Raw genomic sequence first — 20730 nt, 5'->3', positions numbered from 1 at the left:
CAATTGTCTTGAGTAAATGTAATGCGTTTATTTAATTAAACATCTGTAATGTTTCCGTTCTCAACTGTAAATTAGTAAAGTGTGTCTAATGTTAAACTTCTCTGCAAAGGTAAAGAATCTCTATTAAACATCCATTTGAGTCCTATTAAATGGCTTTAGAATAGAATCTGCGTGAGGTTGTCTAAACTTTAGACTCTAAAGCAGCAGTTGCCTACTGGTGGTCCGTGAAGTCTGAAAGGTTGGTGACTGCTGGTCTAAAGGATGTCCTTTCTAATATTTGCTTCCACTATGAATTTACTCAAGATGGATAATAGGCATTCAAGCATTGGATAGTCCTGTGGGTGGTGGTTCTGGAAGAATTTAATTATAGGCAGATATATTTGTTTTTTATTCCTTCTATAAAATATTAACACAAACTTAGTGGCTTTAACACAACACATATTTATTGTCTTACAGTTCTCAAAGTCAGAGTTTAAAATAGGTCCTCAGGCCTGCATTCCTTCTTGAGGCCCTAGGGGAAGATCTGTTTCCTTGCTTTTCCAACTTCTAGGGGCCGCCTGCATTTCTTGGCTCTTGGCACCTTCCTGCATCTTCAAAGCATGTCACTGCAACCTCTGGTTCCATGGTCTCATCTCCTTTTTTTGACTCTGACCCTTGTATTATTGATAAATAAACTGAGGGACAAAATGAGGAGGAGAAAACTTTCTCAAGATTAGAGAGTGACTCAGTTGTAAACCAGGGCCAAGAACCTAGGTGTTCTGCCTTCTACTTTGCTTTCTGCATTGTTGCCTTCTTAGTCAAGTGCTAAATAAGAAATAAAAATGATGTGATGAATGAGTTTCAATTTCAACTCCTGAGAAAATGTTCAAAGTGCAATTACTACTTCTTTTGAGTTTGTAATTTTTTTTTACTAAATGCAGTCAGCCATCTCTTTTATTAACTGCTAACTATTCTTTCCATATACCCCCAGACATTTGTGTTTTGGACCTTTTCCCTGGAAAGAGTTTGTTCTTTTAAGTTGCCTTCTAGACATATTTGTAGTCAGGCTCTATTTACCTGAGAAAACAACAACCAAAAACACTTCTGTACAGAACATAGTAAAGAACAGGAGGTTAACAACAACAAAAAAGGCTTAGCTAAAATTATAGTGTTCAAGACTTAGATACTTTGCCCTTTACTTCTGTGAGAACTCCCTGCCTGTTCCCACTGAGACTTCTAACTCTTGGTTTGTTCCCAGTACTAAATTAAAAGCTTGTTAGCTGTTTTACTGAACTTTGCAGATAAAAAAGTACAAATCAGAAAGCAGTAGTGGGAATTCTCTACACTATGGAGATATAAACTGATAGCAGTATTATATAGGTGACTATTTCACAGTGAGGGACAAGACAATAGAAAAGAATGCCCAAGAATCACTAACATTCTCATCTGAGGTTTTTGGCATGGAGACTCTAAGATTACCATGATATGATGTCTCAGTTCAAAGAATCCTAATGAGATCTGGAGTCAGTAAGAAGTAAGTTTAAAGGAGAGAAATTGGTATTTAGAAAGATCTCTATCCAATATGATTATAGAAATAAGAAACATACTTTTATGAGTGTTTATGTGTTTTATGCATATTACAAATGGTTCATTGCTAAATTTTAATCTTCACAAAACATAGAGATTACCCTCATTTACAGATGAGATATGTAAAGAGGTTAAATAACTTACCTTAGGACACACAGTGGCAAGATTAAGTGGCAAAGTCAAGATACTGCATGTCATATTCCAGAGTCCATGTTTTCCTTTAATGTTATTAAAGGCTTTGTTTATGGAAGTAAGTTTAACTGGGAAATTAATTTCAGTACATTGTTATATAATCCACATTTCTACATAGTTGGAAGCATTACTGTATTTTGTCTGGGGGATAAATTAACTTCTCAAAATTAGAAGGCAGGAGAATCTGGTACATATTTTATATAGTGTTCTTTACCCTAAAACAAAAACTTTTGGGTAAATAATAGTACCACTTTATCTTTTGTGTAAATTTTTTTCACATATGTAATTTTTTTCTTAAAGTCTAAAGAAGCTTAAGTCAGAACAATTCATAGTACCCCTGCTCTACATGAGATAGTCAGCCTTAGAAAGTAAAGAATTTGCTGAAGGTCAGAGAGGTAATAACGAATCAAGTTGCATCTAAAAGCTAGGTTTTCAAATGTTTAGGCTGTTTATTTCTAATATCATGTTTTTACTTATTGCTGTTTTACACAAAAAACTATGTCAATAATTATTATATTTTTAAACTTAATTCATAATTTGTGAAACCTATTAATTACTCAATTTTAGATCCATTCCCATAAAATAACAATGTAATTCAATCTAAGGGTTGGAATTTAGGTCAAATGATAAACTTACGAATTAGCAGAAAAATAGTTTAAATAGTTGCTATTATAAGAAGGTAAGGATTAACATTAAGGAAAATTTTAATGGTTAAAAAGAAAAACTTCAGTGAAATTTGTTCAGATTCTGTGTATACTTCTTTGGCAATGAAAACTACATAAGGACATTTAGCTTTAAAATCTTGTCAGAAGAAGGGCCTGCAGCCCTTCACTTTGTGGTATTATGCACATCACAGGACCTGAGCTCACATTCGCTCTTCCTGAGAGATTAGCGGGACGCCACACAGCTTAGCCAAGCTTCTTATTAAAAACAGTATTGTCCCAAGCACATTGCACAGTGAATTGTGTCAGGCAAATGTTGCTTAGGATTTGTTCTCAGCGATCTTATCCTTGCTTTTAATATTCGTTTTTTGATTTATCTACTAGTGTCCATTATGAATTTTTGTTCTTAAATTGTAGACTTTTAAAAAAGACTTTCTGCATATTTTTTTCTTACAGTATCTGACAGCCATTCTGTTTCTTCATCAAAAGTTTGTGTATAGTACTCTTAGTTTAATCTGGCAAATGACAAAGTTTACTTAAATACGTTGGGTTTTTAGATCAAACATTCTCCTGCATGTTGGTTTAGGAGTGAAGTTTTAGTTACCTTACTTAGCCTGAGGAAAACTAATTTGCAGTTATGGTATTCAGAAGCAGGATTCTCCATAACTCACTTCTTACTCTGTCTGAAGGTCTTCAGCATATGCAATTCCATAAATTTCATCATGTGTCTTTACATATCTTTAGCTTGAATTCTGATAGTTTAAGTGAATCATTCCTAGAGTGGGTTGTCTCTTCCTTTTGTGTCCTTTTTCTTTGTGCGCTTTCCTTAAGAGTGTTTTCCTTAGCATGTAATACCACCTCCCACACTAAGCATTGGCTCCCCTCAAGGGCACTGACAGGAAGACTTGGGCACTGAAGGCTATGCATGGTTTCTCATGGAAAAATCAGATGGACTCTCAGTCAGAATCTACTTTCTTGACATTTACAATTTATCTACTTTCTGGTATATTAGGAACAGTGGATTAAATAGCATTGGTAAAAATTCTCCAGAACAGTGAGTGTATAGTTACGGAGTATATAGTAGGGCTTTGGGGGAACGTTAGAAGGGGCAGTAGAACAGATATTCACCCTATTTTGGACACTTATTCATATCCTACTTCATAAACATATAATGCATTATGAGAAGGGTGTGATAAGTTTTAGTTTTTATATGCCCTAGACTTATTTTTTTCACTCTTAGTGAGTCTGGTTATAATGAAATATAAAAACTAAATATTACAGCTTAAGGTCTATGTAGGTCCCCTCTATCCTCTGGTTTTACAACTTTGCTTAGTGAATTTAAGATGCACTTAAAACTTCAGCTTAAGTTTTATTGTCAGAAATATATTGTTTTAGACTTTGTGATTTAAAATGGTGTTTACAAAGAGCATAATTAAAATGGCCTTTTCTCTTAATTTGGGTACTAAAATATCTTAATTTCTTAAAAATTTTTTAATTTGAATATCTTGAAAAATTTTTTTCTCTTTTCTTCCTTCCTCTCCCTTCCTCTCTCCATCCCTGTCCCATCCAGGTTCGAATGGCTTTAAAAAAGGCTGAAAAAGAATTTGAACTCAGAAGCAGCTGGTCTGTTCCAGATGCACTTCAAAAATGGCTTCAGTTGACACATGAAGTAGAAGTACAGTACTACAATATTAAAAGACAGAATGCCGAAATGCAATTAGCTATTGCTAAGGATGAGGTACTCTATTATATTTCAAAACTTATTAAATTTCTGGAAGGATTAGCCAGTTGGAATGCAAAGATATGAATAAATTTTTATTATTGCAGATTCTTTTTTTGAACTGGAACTTATTGATATTAATTGACTCATAATCATAGGCTGTAAAGTAGAATTGCTTTCTTTAAAGAGGTGTATACCTTTCAGAATGACCTTAGTGTCATTTAAAAGTCATCCTTATTATCATTATAAATGTTTTATACAGAGCTTTTCTCCTCTAGGTTGCTGCTTCATATCTGATTCAGGTCAGTAGTTACTAGAAATTAATGTCTGATTTTATTAAATTGTGTGAAATACGATTAAGTATTAATCTGATATGTAGCACACACACAAAAAAGAGTTCAGTTCACTCACTAACACCTCTATTGCAGTAGGATATAATGTTATTTGTTAGTTTTAATAAAAAATTCAGGTCTTTCTGAATGACAGAAATAAGAGACAAATTCTCCAGAACAGAGTTTTTAATCATATTGTTTAAGTTGGGAAAGCATGTTTGTTTTTTCCCTCATCTATTTTCTTTTTTGGAAAATAGGGCTATATATTATTGACTAATAATTTTTCACTGATTTTATGATTATTAATATTTTTAAAACAAAATAAACTTCATTAATATATGTATGTTTTCTCCAAACCTAGCCTTATTTTTCTCTCCTTTGGTTTCTAGGCAGAGAAAATTAAAAAGAAGAGAAGCACAGTCTTCGGGACTCTGCATGTTGCACACAGCTCCTCCCTAGATGAGGTAGACCACAAAATTCTGGAAGCAAAGTAAGAATGTTATTTTAGTTGTTTATTTTCACTGTGCTGAAATATGTAATTCTTGGGACAATCTATATTTTAATTTGGTCATGTATAATCACATAATTCATACTAATTCTAAGAGTGTGTAATTTCTTCTTGAAATTAGCTAATTGCCATGGTCTGTTCATGTAGTTGTCTTTTTTCAGTGCCATATTAAGGACGACTTGAAATAACAAACAATTTCTATGTTGTCTTTTCCAGGAAAGCTCTCAGCGAGCTGACAACTTGTTTACGAGAACGACTGTTTCGCTGGCAACAGATTGAGAAGATCTGTGGCTTCCAGATAGCCCATAACTCGGGGCTCCCCAGCCTGACCTCTTCCCTTTATTCTGACCACAGCTGGGTGGTGATGCCCAGAGTCTCCATTCCACCGTATCCAATCGCTGGAGGAGTTGATGACTTAGATGAAGACACACCTCCGATAGTGTCACAGTTTCCTGGTAAGTGATGAGTTCAAAAGAGAATTGGGATAGCTTTAAAGTAACTTTACACCACGCCGTTTATGGAGCATTTACTTTGAAGGCTATGATAAAACATCTCGTACATTCTTTGTTTTCTCTTTTTGTTGTTAATTTGTGTTTACTCTTTGAGAATACTGTCTAAGGTGTGTGTGTGTGTGTGTGTGTGTGTGTGTGTGTGTGTGTGTGTGTAATACATCATACATGCTAAATCACTTTTATGAATGAAGGGCTGAGCTTTGAAGAAAAACATTCTTTCAAAAAGTAGCGTAATCTATAGTACAAAGTAAAATTTAGGGCAAGCTCTAATCCTGTGTTCCAATCCTAGCTCTGCCACTAACTAACCAATTGTGTGACTTTCAGCCAGCCTGTAATTTTTTTTAAATTGAGTCGACATTCTCAGTAGCATGTTTATTTAATATTTTGTTTTGCTTTCCCAATTCTGTGCTTTTATTGAAAGAGTGTTGACTCATAAAGCATTGAATCAATTTACCTTTATATAAAATTAAACTGTGTTTATGTCTATGTTTAGGAAATTTTATAGATTTTTTTGTTGCTAGAAAATGTACAATTCCTTTGTTATGTTCTATTCTTGAAAAATTTTACATGGTAAAGAATACATTTTGGCAGGAAAGTAAAATTTAAATATTTTAGATTTTATTAATAAATTTCAGAATTTATTAAGTATCTGGACTTTTCGCAAAGTTAAAGAGAGTTTGAATTTAAAATGGTGTATTTTATGTATTAGAAATCATTATCCTTATTATTGCCTACCGACTTAATTTTTCCCAACCTTTCTGATATTTATGAAAACAGTGTATATAGAACAGGAGTCCAAAGAATGGAGAGCAGAAGTTAATTATTGGTTGATTGAAAACTTACATGGAGATTTTAGTCTTTGAGATAAATCATGCTATGTGAGCATTTCCAGTTTGAGTTTTTCTATTTAATTATAGCTTTCCTGAAATTATGATTTAGAAAGGGTTCTAATTTTTAAAACATTTTTATGAAAGAAATCTCTAAATTTGCAAATAAATGGTGATTTTTTGTTTATGTTCATTTCTGTGGTTTTAATTCTAAGGTTGGAAAAATGAAACCAGTAGATAGCTAATGCAAACAGATTGGGGAGGCACTAAATCTTATAAGAGGAGGGAGGAGAGGACAGATTGTAAATGTAATGAGTACTGAATGTGTGACCTCACTCATTTCACTGGCCCTATGCTGCAAGATAGTGATGGTTGCAGAGTTATATCTAGATCTGGGCCAGGTCTGCTCTTTGAATATTGTGTTTATTTGAATAATATGCCCCAAGCTTGACAAATATAACATGGATTCATAGGTATATGATGCTGTTTGAAAACTAAAGTTTTTTTTTAATGTTGCAGTGCCTCCTTAGAATGCATAATTATGCACCATCAAAAGTGTGCATGAAGATGTATTCCCTAAATTGACTAGATTTTTTTAAAGTACTTTTTTTGAGAGAAAAGATATTCATATGTGCATTAAAACACTTAGCATTAAATGTGAATAATTATCTTAACTTTTCAGTGATTGTGATATAGAAATTTGAACTTTTAAATATGAAAAAGTACAAGTTGATTTTGAAGTTAATATGATGTTTAAAAATGCTGTGATCCAATTTATTATCTCTGAAAAATAACTCATACCAAAAAGTATACTTGGAGAGCTTTGCCTCCACCCAGTGGCACAATAGAGATACTTCACTCTGCTTAGTTACAAAAGCATAATTTCTAGACCTGATAAATAAGAAACCCCTGGCAGTAGGATGAGGGTCTAAGGTAGGATAAAGGCTCTTCATTATATACCCTCCTGAGCAGTTTTAAATTTGTACTCTGGGTATGTAATCTGTGTAAGTGTGAAATAATGAAAAGGAAACATCCTATGGCATGTGAAGAGCAAAGTAAGGTTGTAAAACTATATATACATAGCATAATATTGTCTGTATTTATATATTTGTAAGGAAAAAAGACAGAGAAGATACTATCAAAGGTTAGCCCTGTGTGGGTAGGAGCAGATGATTGTTTGTTTTCCTGTTGGTACTTGTATAGTACTGCTAAACATTCACAGTGGGAATGCAGTAGCAATTTATTTAACGTCTGTTATTATAAAGCCTTTCAGATATTCCTAAAAACAATATGCTCACCTACTTCAAAGGTAAACAGATATTAACATTTTGCTTTATTCATCTCTATCAAAATAAACCATTACAGCTACAGCTAAACCAGATCGCCTCCCTTTCCCACTCTTCTAAAGTTGTTTACATTCTAAAGCCTATTGTACTTTTATTACATGCAGGTATATCCATAAGCAATAGATACAATTATTATTTATTTTAAAATTTACATAAATGTTATCAAACTATACATATTGATGTATAGTTTTTAACTCTTTTTGCTCAAAACTGTTTTATAAATTTTCCATGTTTACATATAGATTAATTAAATTCACTGTAACTGTTTAATATAAGTTAAACAGATAGGTTCTTTCTCCCTTTTTTTGTTCCGCTTATAAAATACTACTACAATGAGCATCTTTACCTTCGTCTCCATGTCGTAGCTCTGAGGGTTTCTCTGGGTGAACACCTAGAAATGGATTACTAGTCATTGCCAAGTTGCTCTCAAAGTGGTTCTATCAGTTTACACAACCACTATATATATGAGAGCCTGTCTTCTTATATCCTTACAGTACTTCGAATGATATGATTTGGTTTATAACTTGAGGGAAAATATATTCATATGTGCATTAAAACACTTAGCATTAAATGTGAATAATTATCTTAACTTTTCAGTGATTGTGATATAGAAATTTGAACTTTTAAATATGAAAAAAGTACAAGTTGATTTTGAAGTTAATATGATGTTTAAAAATGCTGCGATCCAATTTATTATCTCTGTTATATGATACCTTACTGTTACTAAAAATTTTATTTCCTTGATGACTATTGAGATCGAGTACCATATCATTTATTGACATTTGTTCAGATTCCTTCCTGAGATCTTTATTCCTGCTATGGAAATTTCTCCAGGATTTCTTACTGATCTGGAAATTTTTTTTAAATGTTAACTGGTTTTTTGAGGGTTGAAGATATCTTCTCCTAGGATTTGCCTTTGCTTTTTTATTGTGCTATGTTATTTATTTTCTTTTTTAATCAGAAGAGTTTACAAAAACATTTTAATGACAAATTTATGATTTGTGCTTTTTATGTCTTTTTCAGAAGGTGGTAGATTTTGTTAGCTGTCCTAAAAGTTTTTAAGTTTTGCTTTAATCCCTTAGTCTTTTAATATACCTAGAAGTTACTTTTGTTCATATTGTGAACAAAATATATCATTGTTAGATAAAGAGTTGTCCCAGCCTCATTTCTCCTCTGTCTCTGCTGAATTTTGACACCACTTCTCTCCATAGACACATAAATGCTTCCCGCTTCTCTGTTTTCTTTCATTGGTCCCATTCTGCCTTAGTTGCTACTTATAGCTTCATAGTAAGTATTGAGGTTTGGTAGGTCAAAGCCTTCATTTATTATTCAGCTTCAGAATTGCCACTCTTGGTCTTTTTAGGATCAGCTTATGAAATTCTATTGGGCTTTTACTGGAATTTCTTTGAATTTACTGACTTATTTGGGAACAAATATTATTCATAAATTCCACTTGAGACCTACTTTTATATCTTTAAGTAAAATTTATAATTTTCTCTGTGTAGTTCTTGCATATCTTTTGTTTTAAAGGTTAATTTCTAGGTATGATAGCTTGTGCTGATGTTTAGGGAAGTGCTGTTGATTTGGATATGCTGATCTTGTATACAGAAACATTGAATTCTCTTCTAAGGACCTTTTGGATTTTTTTGTATAGACAATAATAATGAGTTGCTGTTTTCTTCCTAATCCTTATGATTCCCCCCCGCCTTGCTGTTCAATCTAAAGCCTCCAGTAAACTGTTGAATAAGAGTGGTGATTGTAGGTAGTAGTGATTGCCATTTCTGACTTTAAAAAGAATGTTCCCAATAATATTTCACCATGAAGTGTGATTTTTTTCTGTCTACATTTTTGGTAGATTGCTTTTGAATTAAAAAATTTAATTTTTATTCCTATTTTGCTAATAATGATTTTTCTTTTAAATCAATGGATGTAAATTTTACCAGCTTTTTCTACATATTTTGAGGTGATCACTTGCTTTATTTTTTTATTCCGTGCAATTGTAATCTATTTAATTAAATATGTACAAACTCTAAATAAAATAATATAGCAAACAAATCCAATTTATTATAAAAACAACATTGTGACAAGCCAAATCCAATTTATTATGCAAACAGTACATTATGACTTATGATAAATTGGATTTGGTTTGTTATATTATTTTATTTAGGGTTTTTATATCTTTAATCATACATTCATTTAGCCAATAATTTTTCCTTCTGAACACTCTGTTTGATTTTGATATCAAGGTTACTAGTAAAACTAGCATCACAAAGTAAGTCAAGGAATATGCCTATTTTTCCATCTCATTCTTTCCTACTTTTAAATAGAGGTAGTAAAATGTAGCGGTTAAGAATGTGGGCTCTGGCCCTGGCTAGGTAGCTGTTGGTTAGAGCATCATCCTGAAACACAAAGGTTGTGGGTTCGATCCCTGGTCAGGGCACATATAAGAAATAAGTGAAACAACAAATCTCTCTCTCTCTCTCTCTCTCTCTCTCTTCTGTGAAATCAATAAATAAAAACAAAATTAAAAGAATGTGGGCTCTGGAACAAGATTGCTTAGATTTGAATCCTTACCACCACCATTTATATGTATCATACCCCCTCACCTTATAGGTTAATGTTGTCCAGTATTTTGTTTTGAATATCTCATAAAACATCCATTATTTTTATTTGTGTAGCCTTGTAGGAAGCTCTGTCTCTGAGTCTCTATAAAATGTAACCCACCTTGTGTAATTATTTTGTAATTTAAATAATAATACCTGTAAAATACTTAGAACAGATCCTGACCCATAATAATACCCAATAAATGTTTTGAATTTTTATTCCATACTCTGATAGTATTATTTGTTCTTAAAGGATTTTTGGCAGGAGAGAAGGGGGCAGATTTTTTCCCCCAAAACTATTGATTTAGCTTCTTATAATGGATAGAAGCCTAGTTTTAAGTTATGTGATTCTAAAATATTGTTTGTTTTACCCGAGTTTTAAAATTTGTTGGCTTAAAGTTGTCCATAGTATTTTACATGATTTAAAATTTTTCACTTATATCTTAAAATCCTTTCGTTTTCCTATCCTTGATTAATCTGGCATAATTTGACTATTTTATTTCACTCACTCTGTCATTCCTCAAAGAACTGTTTTTGTTGTTGATATTCTCCACTTATTTCTGCTCTTTTATTTTCTTTATTGGAATTTACTTTTTTTGTTTTATTATTTAGACACCTAGCTTATGAATTTTTAGTTCTCCTTTTTTCCTTAATGTATGATTTTATGGCTACAAATTTTTCTCTAAGAATGACTTTAACTATTGCCTTCTCCTTACTGAGCTATTTTAAAGAGATTATATTTTAAAACATGCTTTCACTAAGGAATGTAGCCTATCTAGACCCAAGCTTTTATCCAGAACACTCACAATTCCTATTCCTTACTTTATGTGGGCTCAAGATGTCTTTTATATCCCCAAATTAAAACCCAAACCACTGAATTATTGAGACTGGGAACCTCCACAGTAATTCCACCGTCACTCACAGGCCCAGTAGTTCTTTCTTTTATCCTCTCTGTTTTGGCATCTGATTTTTTTTTTCTTCCTTGCAAGTTTGCATTTAGAACTATTGTTGTATTTTATTAATCATATTGAAGTGTTTGAGGGTATTTAAAGTGCATTGTTGAGAGTTGGGAATTGCTGGTCAGGTAATCTTTGACTGCCATATTGCTAGAACCAGAAGTCCATATATGACTTACTATTTCTGATTGTTGGTGGCAGGGGAATCCCTTATTACAAAACAAAATTTATCTTCTCTGGCATAAGGAAATAAAGTTCTGGCATAAGGAAATAAAGTTTGCAATAGAGGGTCATACTAAATCGCTGTGCTTCTCTTATCTAATTATTGATAATAGAATGAAAATTATCTCAGTAATAAATTTCTATATAATGAACTCGGATGTTTTATTTAACTGCTCTTATAAATCACAGGCGGGGTGGATATCTGCCTTCATTGGAAGTTAATAATAGCCTGAACATGTTGTAAAACATTCACATTATGTAAAGGAATGCTGTTGAAAGGTCAAAGTGCCTGCTTTTTAATACTGTGATTTTATGGTGTTATAACTGTCTGTAGCCCCATCCAGTCCTCTTCAGGCAACAAGGAAGAAAGACCCTCAACTCCAAGTGTATATAACTCTAATATAGGGATTCATATATTTTTTTCAGGCAAAAGACATGGCAGCATAATTAAGAAAAAAAATTTTGGAAAATATTGTATAGTTGTAAGCAATATCTTTTTTTTTTTTTTAATCCTCAACTGAGGATATTTTTCCCATTGATTATTAGAGTGGAAATGAAGGTGGGAGATGGGGAGAGGGGGAGAAAGAGAGAGGAACATTGATCGGAAAGACACATTAATTGGTTGCCTCCTGCACAAGCCCCGACAGGGCCAGGGATCAAGTCTGCAACTGAGGTATGTGTCACTGACGGAACTGAACCCGAGACCCTTCAGTTTACAGGCCGATGCTCTATCCATTGAACCAAACCAGCTAGGGCTCTTTTTGTTAATTGATTTTTTTTTTTTTTTGAGAGAAAGAGAGGTAGGGGGCCATCACGTGGACTAGTTGCCTCCCACATGCACCCCAACCAGGGATCAAACCGTTGGAAAATCCAACTTATATTTTACTGATAATTTCCTTCTTTTAATGTTGAAATTTATTTTGTAACAAAGTACAAATTCCTTATAAATATGCTATGTTGATTTTTTAAATTTAAGGATTTGTTATGTTGGGTAAATTTTAAAATCTTTTTGGTTAGTAATGTCAAATTTAATATTAAAACCCAATTTGTTTATGTTCATTTCTATTTATTTTTAGACCTGACTTCATTTTTGTTAGATTTTATTTTTTATTTCTTAACTTCCCTGAGGAGCAGTAAAGGTGATGGAGGATGGTAATAATGGTTCAGTCACTTATTTCAGTAAAGGTAGATTAAATGGTTACATACTAGTAACATCAGTTCTCTTTTGTATTTACAGCGTGTACAAAGGAGCACAGGGTTTTATGAGCTTTTTTAAATTTTATGTTTGGTTTTCAGGGACCATGGCTAAACCTGCTGGGTCATTAGCCAGAAGCAGTAGCTTGTGTCGCTCTCGTCGCAGCATCGTGCCATCCTCACCCCAGACCCAGCGAGCTCAGCTCCCTGCGCACGCCGCTCCGCACCCGCCACACCCTCGGCACGCCCACCACCCCCAGCACACACAGCACTCGTTGGCCTCCCCTGATCCAGATATCCTCTCAGTGTCAAGTTGCCCTGCTCTTTATCGGAGTGAAGAGGAGGAGGAGGCCATTTACTTCTCTGCTGAGAAGCAATGGTATTGGCAGTGAATAAACTACGTATATGTTGGGCTGCTGTGTGGGAGGTGGGAGTTGGGTGGGTAGGACTGGTGTGTCTTACTAGTTTTCCAGTTTTCCATTGCTGCATAAGAACTTACCACAAACTTGGTGATGTCAAACAGCACCCAGTTGTTAGCTCTCAGTTCTATATGCTGAAGTTCAAGTTTGGTGTGGCTGGGTTTTCTGCCCAGGATCTGACAAGGATAAAATCGAGGCACTGACTGAGCTCCGCTCTCATCTGCAGCTTTGGGGTCTCTTCAAAGCTCAGTTGGTTGTGGGAGAATTCAGTGCCTTGGTGTTATAGCATTGAGGTCTGGTTCCCGTGCAGGGGCTGCTCTCAGTTCCTAGAAGCTGCCCGATGTTCCTTTCTCCATGTGGCCTCCATCTTCAAAGCCAGCAACAGAGAGTTTCCCTTCTGTCAAATCCTTCCTTTGCTTTGAATCTCTGACTGCCTCTATCTCTCATCTCTAGACCCAAATTTAAAAGGCTCACCTGGATAATAATCTCTCTGTGTTGAGGTAGACTGGCTTATGCTTTATGCTCTTAATTACATCTGCAAAATCCCTTCTATATTAGTGTTTGGTTGAATAACTAACTGGGAGCCCTGGTCGGTGTGCTCGCTGGTTAGAGAGTCAGCCCACACTCTGGAGTCCCAGGTTCCATTCCTGGTCAGGGGCGCATACTTGTGTTGCTGTTTTGATCCCCCAGCCCCTATTGGGGTGTGTGCGGGAGGCAACCAATCGATGTGTCTTTCTCACATCACTGTCTTCCTCCCTCCCGCCCGCCCTCCCTCTCTCTCTAAAAGTCAGTGGGAAAAATATTCTTGGGTGAGGATTAACAAAAGCAACAACAACAAAATAACTGACTGGGAGAAGATGTCTGTGTACTAGGGCTGGGAATTTGGGGACCATCTTAGAATTCTGCCCACTATACAGGCATAGGAAGATATTTTGCAATACAGCTTTTAGAAAAGGCCATAGCACCCAGATAACTCAAGTCTCTAAACATAAACTTACCTTATTAACTATTTTATATGTAAAGTATAAAGGCACGAGCTTAAATATACTTGAGCACAAAGAAACATTGAATATGACTGACTGAGTTTTAAAAATATTTGTTGACACTTAATGATTTATCGTTATGTGCTAACACTTTATAGTAATCAAGAAGTATCAGATGCTAGAGGTTTAAGTAAGTGTGGGGAACTTAAAGAAGGAATTTGTATTCATAACAACTTTTTTCTATAAAAAGGAGTAGTGGCAGGGTATGCTGGTCCAGCTTAGGGACCCCAGTGCTCCATGAGGCCTGTTGTAATGGAGGATCTCTCTTTCTAAACCACTTATGGCAAAATCAGAAACTGACTCCGTTTTTCTGTCTAACCACAGGCTTCCAAGGACAGTAGCCCCAAAATCTTACTGTCCTTGTCTGAGAAACAAAACCAGATGAAATGGGTTGGATGGTCTCCAAGATCCTGTGTTGCTCTCTATCATGGGATTCTTTAGTCGATGTCATCATCAAACAATTATTTTCATGCATGATTGTTTCATCTACTAGTGAAAGTAAATTTTATGATTAGCAAGTGATCATTATAGCATATTCCTAAGAAGATAGTCCATGTTTTATATTCTCATTACAATTGGAGAATTTGACACAACTTTGCTTGGTTAGCACTCTATAATTAGCTACTTCGTATAATCTTTGCAATATAACTACAGTCACCAGAAGGATGGCTTTACTAACAAAACTCATTTTGTGTGGCGTATGGAAATTAGTAGAAAAACTCCAGACCTATGCTTTCCAGTAGAATTTTTGAGTTGATGGAAGTTTTCAGTTTCATTTCAAATAGCAACATCAAAAATTCATAGCGAGCTCAGCAATATGAGAATTTAGAGTCAGAAAACTTGTCCTCCTCTCTATTTTCAGTCTTAAGTGTTGTGCCACCAGAACCCTTACAAAATAATAACATTTATTATTTACTGATCTTTTATGTCCGATGCATTATGCACATATGCACTCATTTCACCCTTTGCACTCGCTTGCTTTTTTCTCGATTACTTTATTCTACTCGGGATTTAATTTTTTAAATACCCCAGATTTTACAGAGCGCGGCAATAGAATAAAAAACTGGAGTTTCTTTTCATACAAACTTATTTATTTGGATTTTTTTTATATTTCAAATTATTGATACATTCAAAGAGTAATTTTAATCTCGATGCTAACCGTGTCAAGTCACACTTGACATCTGAGTGCAAAAGGTTAAACTTCACCTTGAGTTGTCTTGTTACACATGCATTAAACTTACATGAATTCAACTGTAGGGGGAAAAAGAAATAGAAAAATAATATAAATGGCACACATAGTTAAGTTCAACATTTCCAAAGAATATGTGCTCTAGAAAAGATGGGAGGTTTTAAGGTATACCTGCTCTCCAGATCTGAATAGTTAGCAGAAGATGCAACACTTTAGATTATTTGTTTTGGAATTAGAATGTTAGAACTGGAAGTATTGTTAGAGGGTAATCAAATTCTCTTAGCTTTACAGGGAAATTGAGACCTGTTTAAATTAAGTGACTTGCCCATGATTGTACAGCTGACTAATAGCAGGACCAGGACAGTGTTCCTAACGTGGATCAGTGCTCTTTTCACACATGACTTAGTCCAGGGGTAGGGAACATCCGGCCCTCGAACATCAAGGCCCAAGAAATCATTTGATCTGGTCCTGCCAAGGCATTAGGGGTGTTAATGAAATGTTTGACCAAATTTAGCAAGCTAGTTTTTAATTTTGTATGGCCCACAAATGATGTTATAAATATCCAAATGGCCCTTGGCAGAAAAAAGATTCCCCACCCCTAATTTAGACCTTTGGGACTAGTTTTTGAAATATTTTTAACCTACCTTAGAAGTTCACACAGAGTAGCCAAACCATGCAGCAAAATAGAAAGTAAATTAATAAAAGAGTAACTAAAGCAGCTGAGTAGCTTCAATAACATATGTGCTATTCAGTTAATGGACATCTCCAAAAGAAACCTAGCAGAAAAGTCCCCACCAAAGATAGATTTTTGAGTCATTTTTTCCTGTCTGACTGCCCCGCCTCTATTAGCACCGTCCATTATCAGATTGTAAAAGCATTGGAAAATTATGCAGTACATGGAACTGCATTATCTGGAAGCATTTTTAAGTCTTTATTTGCCCAAGGGATCTTGTACCTTCTGAGAGCTTGTAGTGCAATAAAGACAATCTTCACACACATGGTAAAGTATATGGAAATGACTAAAAACATTCAGAAATCTAATGTTTCTAAAATATGGCATTAACATAGATATGTTCATATGCATATCAAAGTAATAAATATGCATATCAGCATAAATAATTATAGTAATTATAGGTCATCCAAGGTGAGAGCTCATTCAGTTCCATTCATTCTATAAATATGAATTTAGTCTGCTGTGTGCCATGCACTTGCTAATAACTTGAGCTGCCAAGACAAGTGAGACAAGGTCCTGTCCTAGTTCTAACTGGTAGATTATGAAAAGATGTGTTCTTGCATTTCTATTCAGCTCTCTTCTCCCACCTCATTTCTTTTGCCTGCTACTTTTACCTTGACTGTACTTTGAAATTTCTTAATCATTTTTTCATAGAGTAAACAATATTTGTGTCAGGCATGGTATGTATAAAAACTAGAATAAGACATGATCCCTATTCATCAGGATCCTTCCTCCCTCCCTTTCTCTCTCCTTCCTTTCCTTCCTTCCTTTCTTCCATCCATCCATTACATACTTATTGAATACCCCCTGTAATCTTGCCACTATTCCAGTGCAGAGAATACAGAAGTTAATAATAAAACTTCTTGTCCTCATTAAGTTTCCTTTCTCCTGAGGAAACTGACTATGAACATGTTAGTGTAAAATATCATTTTAGGTAGTGATAAGTTCTGGGATACTAAACAGAGACAGGTAGAAGGGAAAAAATGCTGTTTTAGATAGAGTGGCTAGGGTTGGTATCACAACCTGAATGACAAGGAGAAGGGGAAGCCATGTAGAGATGGAGGGGAAGAGAATGGGAGGCAGAGGAACCAGCTAGTGCTAATGCCCTTCGGGAACCACAAGATTGGCTTATGGGAGGGCCAAGGAGAGGCTGTGGTGGAAAGAGGCAGAATGGGAGAGCGTGCAGCCACAGAAACTGCCGTGGACATGCTCAGACAGGCCTTTGTGACTTGGACAAGGACTTTGGGTTTTCGCCTGAGTATGAGAGGAAGCATTGAACAGTTCTGAGCACGGGGATGATGGGTCTGATTGAGTCTTTAAAATACCTAAAAGGCTGTGTGGAGAAGTAACTCAGAGTGAGGAACAGAACGGAAGCAGGAAGACGAGTTAGGAAGCTATTGCAGTGATTGGGGTGACTTCATGGTGGTTCAGGAAGAGGGATGGCAGCAGTGGGGAGTAAGAGGTGGGGTTCCAGGTATATTTTGAAGGAAGGCTGATAGCACTTACTTAAGTATGTTGGCTTTGGGGCTGTGAACTTTATTTTCCCACTCCTCTTTATTTCTTGTTTCCACTGTGGAGAAAGGGGGGAAATCGCATTGGCATAAACCTTTGAGAATTTACTGATTGTACACTTCTAAAGAGCATTACATCATTGGCTTCCACCTCCCATTCATTTGCCTGCCCTAATGTACTTCAATTTCCTTTTTATTTTTTTAAACTTGGGAAAATTTATATATTTCTTAGTATATTTCTTTGTTCCTTCTTCAGGAAGCTATATTTCATCAATTTAATGACTAAAAAATTAAATAAAGGGAGAAGCAGTGACTAAGATTAATCTTTTCAAATATATCATGTCAACTATATGATTTAGGAAGAAAAATACTCATTATTAAAATAACACAAAAGTAGTTGAAATGATAAGAAAAGTCTGTAAACTTTAAACATTTTTATTTCTCTTAACAAAGAAGGTATAACATAAGTTATTTTTCTTAGATTGGTAGATTGCATTATTATAGTTTATGTTAGTAATTAAACATTAAGTTTAAGTTACATTATTTAAACTAGTAATTTTCAAATTTTGTTGAAATGTGTATAAATTTTAGCATTTTCCCCATTTATATTTTTTTAAAATATTTTTTTTATTGATTTCAGAGAGAAAGGGAGAGGGAGAGAGAGATTGAAACATCAATGATGAGAATCATTGACCAGCTGCCTCCTGCACACCCCCTACTGGGGATCAAGTCCACAACCGAAGCATGTGCCCTTGATCAGAATCGAACCCAGGACCCTTCAGTCTCTGGGCTGACGCTGTATCCACTGAGCCAAACCGGCTGGGGCTCCCCCATTTACATTTTGATAGCTGAAATGATGGGAGTTGTTTTAGTTAAAATGTCTGCGGGGACTCAACATTAATTTAAAATTTTGCCTTTACCTCTGTCTCATCCAGGGAAGTACCAGACACAGCTTCAGAATGTGACTCCTTAAATTCTTCCATTGGAAGGAAGCAGTCTCCTCCTTCAAGCCTTGAGATATACCAAACACTGTCTCCTCGGAAGATATCAAAAGATGAGCTCTCTCTAGAGGATTCGTCCAGAGGAGACTCGCCCATCACTGCAGATCTCTCCCGGGGTTCTCCTGATTGTGTAGGGCTGACAGAAACGAAGAGCATGATCTTCAGTCCTGCAAGCAAAGTGTACAACGGCATCTTGGAGAAATCCTGTAGCATGAACCAGCTTTCTAGTGGCATCCCGGTGCCTAAAGCTCGCCACACATCCTGTTCCTCAGGTGGCAACAACAGTAAACCAGTGCAGGAAGCCCCGAATGTTGCCAGGATAAGCAGCATCCCACATGACCTCTGTCCTAATGGAGAGAAGAGCAAAAAGCCATCAAAAATCAAAAACCTTTTTAAGAAGAAATCCAAGTGAACTGGCTGACTTGATGGAATTCCATTCAAGTGGCATCCTTAAACTTTTATCCTCCCCCGCCCCCTTTTCTTTGTTTGTTTTAATTTTAGGAATGTAACTCCATTGGGGCTTTCCAGATTGGATGCCCTAATGGGATGTCCTTAAGGGCAACTGTCTACTGTCTGCTTATTTAAATGACTATGTAATCAATTCATCAAGCCAGTTATTTCTGAAAAATTATTAAGAGATGAGACAGTTTACAGTCACTTCTGCCTATTTATTTCTGCTTTGTTATTAGTGATGTATATACAACATTTATTGAAAGCCACTATGGACTTATGAGCTTTAATGGACTGGAAAGCCAGCATGGGCTTGCAAAAATTTCTTGTTTACCAGAGCATCTTCTTATCTTTCCACAGAGCTATTTACATCCTGGACTAAATAACTTACAAGAACTAAAACTAATTGCACTACTGTTTTCCAGACTGGAAAAAAAATCTCTGCAAGTGAAACTGTATAAAGTTTATAAAATGACTGTGGATAGGGGACTGTTTTCACTTTTAGATCAAATGGGTTTTTAAGTAGAACCTAGGGTTTCTAATTGACTTGATTTCTGGAAATGAAAACCCATGCTTTTATTATGGGAAGCTTCTTTAAATGCATTTAATATTATAAAGTTTTGAGTCCTGCTGTAAAGATCATGTTGTTTTGTTTTTCCCAGGGCTTTCACTGTGATTTACTGCATTGCAGGCTGTATGATAAAATATACATAATTTAAAGAGAGAAGGCTCTTTATTCCTTATGCAAGTGGAAGAGTTAAAACTTGATCAGAGGACTTAAAACATTCACAAACTTAAACTGAGGTGGGGGAATGTGGGGATTCAGACACTTGTTTACAGACTTTGAATAACCGCAAAGGATTTATGGTTTGTGAGAAATTTGTACTGTGGAAAAGATAATAAATCGGAGACATTATTGTGTGGGACTGTGCTGGTTTTTGTTGATAACACTTCACTAAAAACACTACATGTTTCCTGGAGAGCTATGTAAGCTATCTTGTTGCTAATGCAATATAAGAAATAGCGATGTTTTGAAAGTAAGTTGTCAACAAACTTCTTTCTATTTTATATTGTTTGTCATATTTTTATGTAGTTTGAAATGTTTAAATGTTCTGATATCACGATTAACAAATATAAATCTATGGTGCATTTAGATTGTGTTGTATTAATTTGTAAAGTTTGGGGCTCATTAAACTGATAGGTTATTTTAAGGGTAATTTTTACTGTGAAGATTGTCACATAGAGCAACAGAGTACATTAACATCTGGCGAGTTTCTACTTAAAACACTTCCTTTAAAAATTCAATCATAAACCATCTGAATAATACAATGTGGATGGATGTTTGGGTGAACAGCTGATACATATTAGCTAGAATGGTTTTTCAGCATTATGACTAAAATACAGTGTCCAACCCAGTCCTTTTTAGATGAAAGTGCTGATTGATAAATAAGTTTGAGATTTGCTCCAAAGAAATAATTATTAAGAATATTAACAGTTTCCTGAGGTCTCCTGTAAAGTGTGATTGTTTATTCTTTTTCATACTGTTGTTAAAAACTGTCGAGGCCTTGATTGATTCTTATATATATACTAGATGCCCAGTGCATGAAATTTGTGCACTTGGCGGGGGATGGGGGGATGGGGGGTCTCCTCAGGCCCGATTGCAAGAGGGTGCAGGCCAGGCCAAGGGATCCCACTGGTGCATGAACAGGGCCAGGGAGGGATGTGGGAGGTTGGCCAGCCTGAG

General features: G+C 35.2%; 1 protein-coding gene across 2 annotated transcripts in view; it reads left to right on the top strand.

Annotated features, from left to right (window-relative positions):
• Positions 1–19902, top strand: part of STIM2 (stromal interaction molecule 2) — a 125189-nt gene extending 105287 nt beyond the window's left edge. Inside the window, exons 8-13 of one of the 2 annotated variants that reach the window (XM_079772281.1) lie at positions 3991–4158; positions 4419–4442; positions 4862–4962; positions 5197–5435; positions 12743–13019; positions 18471–19902. In XM_079772281.1, the coding sequence (XP_079628407.1) occupies positions 3991–4158; positions 4419–4442; positions 4862–4962; positions 5197–5435; positions 12743–13019; positions 18471–18948 (1287 nt within the window). In that variant the 3' untranslated portion in view covers positions 18949–19902. The remainder of the gene's footprint in view (positions 1–3990; positions 4159–4418; positions 4443–4861; positions 4963–5196; positions 5436–12742; positions 13020–18470) is intronic. The other variant, XM_079772282.1, reaches the window with a different exon arrangement.
• Positions 19903–20730: the final 828 nt, after the last annotated feature.

The sequence above is a fragment of the Cnephaeus nilssonii genome, assembly GCF_951640355.1.
Source record: "Cnephaeus nilssonii genome assembly, chromosome: 1".
Taxonomy (NCBI): Eukaryota; Metazoa; Chordata; class Mammalia; order Chiroptera; family Vespertilionidae; genus Cnephaeus; species Cnephaeus nilssonii.
Note: the sequence above shows the minus strand (reverse complement) of the source record. Positions and strands in the feature narration are given on the sequence as shown.